We start from the raw sequence: 12,108 nt of genomic DNA, 5'->3' as shown, positions 1-12,108 counted from the left end.
CCCACTGACGCTGTCATCTCCAGCTCACAGCGCTTCTAGCCTTGCAGAAATCATCCATTATCCCCTGCATGAGATTATCATTTAATTTCCCTCTGCCTATGAAAACTCATTTCCAGTCCTCATTATTATGCTGTCCCCCGTAGCCCTTTGTTGTTGAAAGATTACTTGTAATGTGGGCCTCGTGCGGCACTAATTAATGAAACGGCAATTTGTGGCGACGTCCCTTTTAAACGTTTAATTGGTCCTGATAAGAATGACAGCAGAAGGCCTGAATGAAAACAGTTGGCCGCGTGTTGTTTATGTTACCATGTGTGTGTTATGTGAATACTTTGTTGTATGTTGTGAGGACCAATGTGAGTTTTTAATCATTGGAGTGAGAACATTTTGATAATGTGAGGACACTTGGTTGTAAGGTTATAATTAGAATATGGTTTAGATTGGGGTTGGGGTTTCGGCATGTGGTTGTGATAGATTAATGTTAGGATAAGGGGCTAAAGAATGCATTATGTCAATGAGGGTCCTCACAAAGATAGATGATAGAGAAACAAGTGTTTTCCCACTCACCATCACAGGGATTGAATTCTGCAAAGCTTTTGTGTTAAGAATGGGGGAGGAAAGAAAACTGTCTCTCCCCATAACAAATAATACAAAATAAATATGTTTCTGTATCATTGTTGAGGGTGACAGTGTCGCACACTTTACTGTGTGCACCGCATGGTTGTGTGCATGCATGTGTATGACCTTGTTTTATATGCATCAAGGTTATGACCAGCAGGCAGAGAGCATCATCATGGAGATAACATGCGTCCATCATTCCGCTGCTCAGACTTTATTGAAGCAGTGACAGCAGATCTTTGACCTCCGGGCGGAACTCTGTGGGATAATTGCAGCAGTGGCAATGAGCTCAGGTGAAGGAGAGGCCCCCGTCACCTTGTGTGTGAGCGAGCGATGGACCAAGATAATATGAAATCCTATTTGGGACACCATAAGGATACTAATGTTGATTATTTCCATCGTGGTTTTTAAATGTTTTACCAGGGTTAAAGACACAATGAGGCAAATTAAGCCACAATGACAAAATGGCACATTAAACTGCACAATGATTTTAAATCTTATGGTTAATTCATGTTAACCATTTTATAACATAAATGTAAAATAAGTTTAGTTTGTCTGACATTAAAAAGGGCAAACCTTTGTGAAATGTGCTTGCAAATAATGAGCGGATCTTTTACATCTCTCTGAAAACACAATTTCTCAATACAACAGGAAAGGTCATAAAAGCAAACTGTGAGCCTGCACTGGTACCAGTGGAGTGAAACTCAACAACGCAGAGGTGCACTAATCAGAATGTTACTCATTAGAACGTGTACCTCATCCAATGCCCAACAGTCTCCTTAAATTCAATCAAGATGCACCACATTTCACCACATCAATATGCCTGATTAGTTTCATCAAGATCCATTAATTATCCCCTATGAGTATTTCCTGACCCACACAACATTTTTCCCCGAGTTCTGTGGTAAAGTTAGCAATAGTTTTTCTGTGATCTTGTTCACAAACAGACAAACCAGCAAACACTCAGAAGGACAAAGGTGAAACGTAACCTCCTTGCTGCAGGTAACTACTGGTTAGATGCAAACAACATACTGTAAAATTAAAATTTTAACTTTTATATTCACTTAATATACTTAATGTTATTAATAATAATAATGAATAGAAACCAGTAGAAATGTGGCATAATCAATTCGTTTTCCCTGTCAGATTACAACATCACAGTGGTGACTGCATTCTGGAATAATCCTACCTATGTCAGCTCTTCTTTCAAAATGTTTGTAGTGAAGCATCTTAAATTACTGTGCTGCTGACATCGTTCGGAACAAACCCATAAACTAAACCCGAATTCTGCTATTATCATCTCTCGTACTTGTGGGACCCACAACACTTGACTTCAACAAAACCTGAAGACATCAGGTTCCAGGTTCCTTCATGTGCCACAGTGAAGACAATACAGCCTGTGGATAAGTCTCCTGATTATTGTTCACTAAAGACTGTGGCAAGGTTCGATGCTGCAGAATGGCTGACATCTTCTAACTGTTCCTCAGTGAGTGCCGTCATCTTCTTATTTACCATCGTAGATCAGTGAATAAATCAGGTGCCAGTCTCCACATAGACAAAAGCTCCTCTGGTTTGAAGAATGTTGTTTTACCTCCACTTGATACCTGTATATCACATCAGTTTTCTCTTCCTTCAGTGAGATCACAGTGGCGGACACTTAAATGAGTCTGTGGACACTGTCTCTGCCTGAGTCACACAGCTGGTTTGATAGCGGAGCTCACATTGAGCTGAATGTTGTGGAGCGGTTGCCCTTTAGGAATAATGTGCCACGTGGAGTACTGGTGTATCTGTCTCTCTTACCATTTTCAGAACTCATTTAATTTTAGTTCATTCTCACACATGACCTTTAAAACTCCAGTTGCTTTAATGTCAATTGTGAAATATATACAGTATGTTGTTGGGTTTGATTTTGATACTGTAAACTCAGAAGCACTTTCCTGGTGCCTCAAGCCTCGGTTAAAAATAACATGACCCAACACACATGCACAGTTAAATTTCTTTTTTATCCTTTTCCTTTGTAACATAAAATCATAATTTACCAAAAAGTGTCTTAAATTCAGTTCTTTTTTACAGTAGAGATTCTATAGTTTAATCTTTTGAGCTTTGTTTTGACATCATGTCTCATTAAATCAATTGTACACACAATACTGTCTAACTAATGTTTCTTTGCACAAATTTCCATGTTTTGTGTTGTTATCAACTGGTATTGCTGACAATGGGTAACCTGGCTAAAGTAAACCCCTCCTACCCGAACATGAACCTGGTCAACATGGTTGTAACATAACTCCCAGCTCTGACTGGTGAGGTAAATGGAACGAAGCAATAGAGTAAATTAAGAAACACATTTATATGCTAATAAACCACAAGTATGTTTAATCCCATAATATATGCTAAATCAGTGTTTAAATTAACTATTGCTGTGATGTGATGTAGTCATGGCTTCTTATCATATAGGCTACTGTAAGTATCAGTGTCATAACTCAAATAAAAATATATTTCAATATAGGATTTTTTACTAATTTCCCCACCACTTTTATTGTGTATTTTTTACATGGAAGCAGCAAACACTCTCAGATGACCAATGATCTCTGATACAGATAAAAAGCCAGGATATAATGAGGCAAACCAGACTTTAATTTATCTGTAATTCATTTATTTTTTGTACTCTGATATTACTAGTATACTTGCACATTCCTGACAGAACCACATGTAAATATGTAAATATGTAAATCTGTGCATGGTTGCACACAACACTGCAGCAAAGATGAAAACCCAATGAGCCAACTTTGAGAACAAACAGGGTTTTGGAGGTCATTTTTCATGTATTCTTATCTTTATCCATATAGAGGACACAGTATTAGAAAAGCAGTCATGAGATCCAGTCATGGTTTACACTACTCCCTTTCAGAGCTAAAACAAACAATATGCCTCACAAGTTAACATCTTATTGAAATATGTATTAAGAATTCAGGGGAATTCTTTGTATTATTAGCATTTTCATATTATTATCAGGTCCAAAACTCTTGCATTCATATAAAAAAATAAGCTGTTCCTCCTGCCCCTTCACTTCTTCATGACCGAGTTTGACATACAGCCATATGGGCAGCACTGCAGGAGCATTAAAACGTGAATAGAAAGATAGTTCCACAACGTGCACATTAATATTACAAGACATGTCACTGTTATATCAGTAAATTCTACAAAAATGTTTTACACCTACCATTTATGGAAATCCTAATTGCACCTGGAAATCCCAGAGGGCCATTAATTATGGATGAGACTCCTTCTGTAAGTGTCCTGTTTTCACTAAGCGACACATTTCCTGTTAAAGCCTGATTTACCTTTACATCAGTAGCATATGTTAAGTAGATCAGAAAATGCAGCAATAAAATACAGCACGATAATACGGCAAAACAGTAAAACAGTAAAAACCAAAAGTCTGTTTTCATCAGCACACACGCCAGCTATACAAATAAAATTGACTTGAATTGAAAGAACCTGCTGAATACACTTAAACAAAAAATGTAACTATACTTTGACGTGGAGCTAAGAGCTGCAACTGAAATGTTGAGTCTACTAAAGTAAAATGATTAAAATAACTTTTAAGCATAAATATTTTCTGAACACAAAGCCAATAAATTAGAGTTATCATTCTCTAAATTGTTATGTATAAATAAGTTTCAGGCTCCTTGATACCTGGAAGATTTTTAGAGTCATCATTTGAAACCTTTGACTCTTTCACCAGATTGGAAGCAGTGCCTATAGTGAACTTTTTTAGGGTTATAGTTCCATTTCTGTCTATTTGTCAGAATTCAATCTTTCCTTAAAGCTGGACTGCATAACTTTTGCATATAAATAAAAATCTCTTACATTCAAGCCCTTGACAAATTTCAAATTGATACATTGATTCACATTATGCTAATTAGGTCCAACAGTTGTGGGTTTTTAGATCGCTCTGTCTGAGATTTGAGTCAGTTGTCTGTCCAGTGCTGGTCATGGATTTAACATCAATTAGCAATGATTGGTTTTCCAGTACTAAAGTAATGAGCTTCTGTAACGACAGGGACGGAATTCTCAAGCAAAGCTTTTCTGATGCGCAATTTAGAAAAGAAACTCCAGGGGAAGCATAACGTTTTTAATAAGAACGTGATCAACAAAGATCGTGTCAGAACCAACAAGGACGAGCACTGCTTTTCTTCGCTGGAGGGGGATTGTTTTGCAATTACTCTCACTGCCGGAAGAGGGAGACGAAACTGTGTGCGTTTTAAAAATGTAATAATTTGTAACAGATTAAAATTTCTGCCTCCCTTTTACCTCTGACTGTGCAAATGTTGCTGTACACATGGAATTGAAGAACCAAATCTAATCATATGAGATAAATGTAAATAATTAGAAATAAAACATCAATGTAAAATGAATATTCAAGCAACCTGTTTTACTTTGTTTAGATGGAGGACATGAACATGAATTAGGAGCTTTCCTCTCTCTCCTAACACCGGTCACGTGGTTAGTTTTACATAATTCATTTAATTTAACTTGTACGACATCGATTTGAAGCTTTCCCTCTGTGTATTCACACTAATCACATCGTTATTTACATAATTTATCAAATTTTAACTTGTACGACATCCATTTGAAACCTTACTGCTCTCTTCTCACCATTCACAATCATTATTTTTATGACATTTTTCCCCATCTGTCTTCCCACTAATCGCATCGTTATTTTTACGTAATTTATTGAATTTTAACTTGTACGACGTGTACCTTTAAGGGAGACCACGCCCATTCTCCACACGCATGCGCGGTGTGGTTCTGCGTCACGTGAGGCTCTGTCCAGCTTCCTGGTTGCAGCCATTAGCTTGGTGAGTTTCCCGTCGCTGTTTTCGGGTGTTTGGTGGTTTAGTTGCGGACAAACAGCCTCGCAGCCTGTGCACAGGGACAGAGACATCCCTGTGAAACACACCAGAGGACAAGTGTCCTCACACACTGCGGGTTGGAGGCGATGAAACCCGGAGGAGACAGAACCGTGTGTCACATTCACTCCATGTTTTCCACCATCAACAGTAATCCTACATGTTGTTGTAGTGGTATTCACAGACCAGAACCCGCAGCCACGTTAACGCAGGGCTCACTGTTCAGCTCTAATGCTGCTTCCGTCAACATGTGGTCGTTTTTTATTGTTGTTTTTCTCAAAGCAACATTTCTGTTTGTGATTGTGTGAGCAGCAAACAGCCTTAGATCCCACTGACTGCACAGGAGAGAGAGACACACACTGGGTCTGGCTCTGTGTCCAGTACACGAATAAATAGTATCGTTCTTAATGTGGCCAGAATTTATCCATCATGCTGTTTTTTAAATTATTTTTAAAAATCTTTACTTATTGCTAGTGTATATAATGAATCTGTGGTAAAGGCTACATACTAATCCAGTGAGTGATGGTTCAGTTCTATATCACTTACTGACCCTTCAGATTATGACTAAATGATCACATGGTGTAAATAGTTTGAATTTCACCAACATGAGGTCTTCTTACTTTGGCAAAAATGCATGGAAGACTGGAAATCCTTGGATCGGAAATGAACAAGCGTTTAGATTTTATTCAAGCCCTACCCCTGTGTCAAAACCAGTTTCTCATCTGCATAGGAATTAAAAGAATAATAAAGGGACATTTTTTTTAAATATTAGATTGAGAAAAATCCCCATGTTTGAGAAGCGCGGTCGTGCAATTATATTTTGTCGTAATCAATGTTCCGTCGTTAATTAATCAACCCATTATTTGCCACTAATATTAATTCAACTTACCCTTGACTGACAAGTATATAAATAATTCTATGGTAATTTTTCATTTGCGAGATGGTTTTTACTGAAGGGTTTTATTTATTAAGCTCTCACTGATTCTTTATAATCTTACAGCTCATCTGGGATGATTCGCGTGGATCTAATGAATCATCACACACTTCATAGAAATCAGTTCCAAGACTGATCTCTCTAACTATATTCAATCACCTCTCTGAATCTCTTTATGGATAAAACAGTAACATCCAGCTGTTTATTTTTCTTTTGCCCCGTGAAATATTAACAACCGTTGAACCATTTACAAACAGCACAGAGCCGATGCCTTCCATACGCAGCAGCAGTGCTTATCAGAGTGATTTATGATGAAGAGTTGATGAATGTGCTGTCATTAGCTTTCTGCCGTCTATCGCCATTCATCACTGAGCCACTCAAGACTAATCAAGAAATAACCCAGAAATTTGTCCTCCTGCCCAGTGTAGTCATCTAAATCATGTGCACATGAGCGGAGAATTAGCTTTGGGGTTAATAGGATTCTGACTGTAAATGATCTTTATGCCATGAATTAGAAATAGCTCAATAATAGCATGAATTGTTCAGAATGATTTCAAGCGTAGCAGGACTTGAGGTTTGATATGGCTTTGTTAAATGTCTTTCCATCATGGATCAACCTGAACAGAGATTTGGACTCATGCTCCTTTGTGCACCACACTGTGGTGATCAAACGTAATGTTGTTATCTTGAAATCTTGTTCACTATCTGGAATTCTTGATAAAATATGTCAAAATTTGTCAAAAATGTAGTAATTCTAATGAGAAGTTTATGTAATTAGCAGTGGTGTGGAAACCCTCTTGTTGTTCTGAGTGAGGGGATCACCAGTGTTTACAGTCGCCTCTGTTACCTGAGGGCACCACAGCACAATGAGTCGACATTAGTAATTCAACACCGCTCATGCATGTAGAGCAAAATGGGCTGCGGAGCTGAGTCTTGGTATAAGTCACTGTGAATGGGCTGTGTGCAGAAATGCACTGTAAGCAGGTCACATTAATACTGATCGGTCGGGTGGATAGCATTAAAACAGAGAGTGGTTTTTTTTTCTTCTTCTAATTAGTCAGCATCTAACTCTTAGTGTTGGTCTTCGACAGGTGGGGAGGATGAGCTCAGGAAATGGGACCAGGAGGAAAGTCAAGCCGCAGCAGTTCAGTGCCATGGTGGCGTCTGACCCCGAAACACTGATCGAGATTCAAGGTCTTTTCAGTAAAGTCCGAGTCTACGTGAAGCCGTCGGGTGGCGAGTGGAGTATCCCCGATCCGAATGATGCTCTCAAACACCCGGTGGAGGAGCACTGTCGGCTGCAGGACCTGAAGCTTGCTCTGAACGCTGTGAAGAACCAGCTGAGCGACAAGAACATCCAGATCTGGCATCAGCACACCACCTCCACCAATCGAGCTGGGAAGGTGATCGCCGCCGTGCGTTCTGCTGCCAACGCAGAGATCTGCACTCAGGCCTGGTGCAAGTTCTATGAGATCCTGGGAACCTTTAACCTTCTTCCAAAGGAGGCTCTTCAGAATGGAGAGCTGAACACCGTCCACCTGTGTGAAGCTCCGGGCGCCTTCATAGCCGCTCTGAACCACTGCATCAAAACCAGCGAGGCCACGCGCTACTGCGACTGGAGCTGGGCCGCCAACACTCTCAACCCGTACCACGAGGCTAACGGGGGGAACACGACCATCGCAGACGACCGGTTAATCGCCAACACGCTGCCCTGGTGGTTCTTTGGTTCGGACAACACGGGCAACATCATGCTCCAGAAGCACTTGCTGGAGCTGCAGCAGTTTGTGTCTAACATGCACAGAGTGGATCTGGTGACGGCAGACGGGAGTTTCGACTGCCAGGAGAACCCGGACGAGCAGGAGGCGCTGGTGGCGTCGCTGCATTACTGCGAGGTCACAGCTGCACTGCTGCTGCTCAGCCCCGGTGGCTCCTTTGTGCTGAAGATGTTCACGTTGTATGAAGACTCCTCCACCTGCTTACTCTACCTGCTGAACTGCTGTTTCAGCTCTGTAAACGTTTTCAAACCTGCCACCAGCAAGGCCGGCAACTCGGAGGTTTACGTAGTGTGTCTGAACTATGACGGCAAGGACGCTGTGAGGCCTCTGCTCTCTAAACTCATTCGTTATTATGGTCCAGAGCTGGCCGACCGGGAAGCACTTTTCCCAAATGAATTAATTCCAGAGTCGTTTCTGAAACAGCACGACGAGGTGTGCTCCTACTTCCACACGCTGCAGCTGGAGACGATCACAGAAAACCTGCGACTGTTTGAAAGCATGAGCACAGAGCAGAGGCAGCGGCTCGACCACGTCAGGGACTCTGCGGTTCATGAATACCTGCAGCGATTCCAGGTAGGACCTCTGTCAGAGTGAAACTACTTCTCTTAATGGTCAATTTACCAACTGTTACAAAGTAGCTTTAGAAAGAATTATACACACGGGATATACTACCTTTTATACGGTATTATTGAATAATAACCATAAGTGTATGTTAAATCGTACTTGGTGATAAATGAATAACTGAACAAACATGATGAAGAGAAATATAGGATCTCATAGATAAGATTAGATTTTACCCATTTAAGATAATACAGAAAAAAATACAAAATCATTATGTGGTGGTAAGTGTTGATATTACAACCACAGAAATGTGTCTTGAACAATGCTGCTTTTTTCAAAACAAAAAGTGAAAAAAAAGACAAAAAAGTTACAACTCATCACTCTTTTCATTGTATTTTTTTCAAACACAATTTGCCAAATTGACTAAATTTCAAGATTTTGATTAAGTTAAGATTTTTATTCATCACATAATTGACCATTTATTAATTTGTACAAAATACAAATCTTAAATTTGTACTTGGTGTGGTACAAAAGATGAATAACTTATGATTTACACTTTAAGGGTATTTTATGTTCTGGTTTGTGCTTGAATTCAATTGAATCCAACATTAGTTTCAAGTTTCCTTGTTGCTGATGTTATAAGTCTACTGAAAGGCTTGATCAATCCTTTATCTCTGTGTCAAGGTGAGCTTCCTCCCACGGAGCCGATGGGTCTCTCGTAACACTGTGACTCCCGCCTGCTGCAGCGTCTCAGGGGGTCGACCTCCAGGGCAGAGGAAGCAAACAGGGTCCTTTAATGAGCGAAGGGAGCTGCAGACCCTGACCTGGAGGGAGCGAGTCGAGAAGGGTAACCATGCCGCCTGGATACAAAGACACTGCACCGAGGCCGGTGGGACGGGCTGCGTGCTGGAAGGCCCCCAGTCCAAGTGCCACGTGGATTCGTGGTACGTTATTGCCGGGCCCGCGCTGCCTGCACTCAGAAACTCTCCGTTCTGTGAAGGAGGGCTGTTGAACCACCTGAATGAAGCCCTGATGGACACAGTGGTCGACTGGGCGGGTGTGCTGCCCTGTGGCTCTTGCCATGTGGTTTGTGCAGCCTCCATCTTGGCCGGTCTTCCAGGCGACAGTGGCGGGAACAAAAAGAAGAGACAGTGCCAGGTGTTTGGCAGCCGCACAGTTTGGTGTGCACGTGAGAACCAAATTGAGGATTTGGGCTTAGTGTTTTCTCCGGAGCCGTCCCTTCCTCAAAGAGGCTGCATCACGCTGCACGACGGGGAGCCGCTGTACCAGCAGCAGCTCGTCGGCTGTGTTGTGTTGTCCCTGCAGACGCTGAACCCTGGGGATGCCCTGCTGCTGCCTGTGTTTTCTGCCCTCACACGTGTCACAGCAGCTGTTGTATTCTGCCTGCATGTGTGTTTTCGCTCAGTCACATTCAGGTGTCCGCCCCCCACCGGTGTTGTCGGGACGGTGCTCGTGTGCGTCGGCTTCTGTGCTAACGCTGCCGCTCGAGTACTGCCCGTTCTCACGGAGGTGCACAACTGCATGAGTCAGCTGTTGAGAGGAGAGGGCGGCGACAGTCCGACTTCTGGCTGGGACAGACAGGTGCTGCAGTTTGTCCCCATGGAGGAGCTGCTCACCGGAGGACTGACGGAGTTCCTGTCGACCATGAACTCTGAAATCATCCAGCAGAAGCTGCATCTTCTCATGCATCAGTCATAGTGCAGGTTATTGAGCGGTGACGTGATTTATTCAGGTGTCATTTATTATAACTGCACGACTGTCAGCATTTAGACCATGAATCTTTCTTGTGTGCTGATATAAAAAAGTCATTAAACTCTTCACTCTTTTAACAATGTTTAAATCTTGGTGGACAGATCAACATTTATGCGACAGAACCAAAGATTTGGTCAATTTTATTTCACACATTTTTTTTTTCCTTGTCAGAAAGTGGCAACTCTATTTCCCACAATGCAACTCAACTACAGACAGTTAGATCTGAGGATCATCTGTGTTATGTAAATAGCAGCTCATGTAGCCGCGAGCCTCAAGCAGAGCTGACGAGTGGGCTGCACAGGTGTGGTAAGCTCGCTTCTTTCAAACGCCACACCTCCAAATGTTTTTCTGCCGGTTTCTTTCGACTTCAAACAGCTCCCTTGAGACACATTAAGACCCTTTGTTCTACTGTGTTTTTAATGCTTTTTATTTATTGAGGAGTTTTGAAACAATCTATTGGAAAGACGCGTTTATTTTCCAAACTGTAGAATGTCCTGTTCGGTACATATTCAGTTATTAATGTCTTCCACTAAAGGGTGAAGGATCCTTGTTAAAGACGTGTCTTTATTTGATGGATACACAGAATTATCATAAATCATAGAAGAACAAGCTAACTAAACATATCACCGAAAAACATCTAAACAAAGGTCACCCTTTTTGTTTGATCTACTAACCTTAAAGTGCCTGTTGTCTTTAACAACACATTATTTCATCCCATTGTGTTGGATCTTTTCTCTCTGACATTTTGCAGTGAGGAAAATATTCTGTCTTCATATGAAAGGACAGACTGCACTAAACTCTAGACCATGCAGGTGTAAGTACTGCAGGGTTTAATCAACCATACTGTCACATAAGCTTCAATAAAATAACTGTAGCTCTGGTTGTATATTTGTAGTTTTTACATTTGTTTACATGTAGATTTTATTTTTTGATTTGTGTTTTCTAATATGCAGAAAATGTTACTGAAGAGATTTATTTCCATACATGAAAACATTTTAATAAAAATTTGCACTGACACTTGGTGTGATGTCAAAGTTTCCTGTGGAAATCTGCCTGCTGGTCAATGCTATTGTAGCAAGCCTGAAAATATGCTGAAAGAAAAAAATCCTTTTAGTTTAGTTTATGAATTTTCAGATATGAGAAAACTTGTTCTTATAGGGGAAAATACCCGTTCTTGATTTCTTTTACAGAATAATAATAGGACATTAATACCAGCTGATTTTCCTAATAATTATCTGCTGATGCTTAAATGATTTGAAGATTTGAGTTTGAGGATTTTACATGTGAATGTTTAGGTTTATTTCAGGTGAAGTGATGCTGTGGTGATGAATGTGGACCCTGTATGGTGACACTGCAGAAACAGTCCAATACTCTGAAGCCCGTAGTATTTCTAATGTCCATGTGTGGTGTGGTACTCAATCAGTTTCCCTTTGATTTGAACCTCTGTGTGAGTACTCACCAAGGATTGTGGCACACAGAATCCAGTGTATCCTATGTATCTGATGTTAGATAATAACTTTTGTTATAGTCCTCCTGC

At 40.9% G+C, this 12,108-nt stretch overlaps 1 protein-coding gene across 1 annotated transcript; it reads left to right on the top strand.

Annotated features, from left to right (window-relative positions):
• Positions 1–5,461: 5,461 nt before the first annotated feature.
• Positions 5,462–11,588, top strand: cmtr2 (cap methyltransferase 2). The gene is made up of 3 exons (XM_061068335.1): positions 5,462–5,477; positions 7,554–8,810; positions 9,483–11,588. Exons 2-3 carry the CDS (start codon positions 7,563–7,565, stop codon positions 10,515–10,517), a joined length of 2,283 nt encoding a protein of 760 aa, XP_060924318.1. The 5' UTR covers positions 5,462–5,477; positions 7,554–7,562; the 3' UTR covers positions 10,518–11,588.
• Positions 11,589–12,108: the final 520 nt, after the last annotated feature.

This window comes from Limanda limanda, chromosome 3, assembly GCF_963576545.1.
Source record: "Limanda limanda chromosome 3, fLimLim1.1, whole genome shotgun sequence".
NCBI lineage: Eukaryota > Metazoa > Chordata > Actinopteri > Pleuronectiformes > Pleuronectidae > Limanda > Limanda limanda.
The sequence above is the reverse complement of the archived record's forward strand: the minus strand, read 5'-3'. Positions and strand labels throughout refer to the sequence as shown.

What these genes read in the sequence shown, in the direction of transcription:
- cmtr2 (XM_061068335.1), top strand. Translation starts at nt 7,563, where the DNA reads ATGAGCTCAGGAAATGGGACCAGGAGGAAAGTCAAGCCGCAGCAGTTC. An exon ending in AATACCTGCAGCGATTCCAG is followed by an intron (nt 8,811 to 9,482) that starts GTAGGACCTCTG and finishes CTCTGTGTCAAG; the next exon opens with GTGAGCTTCCTCCCACGGAG.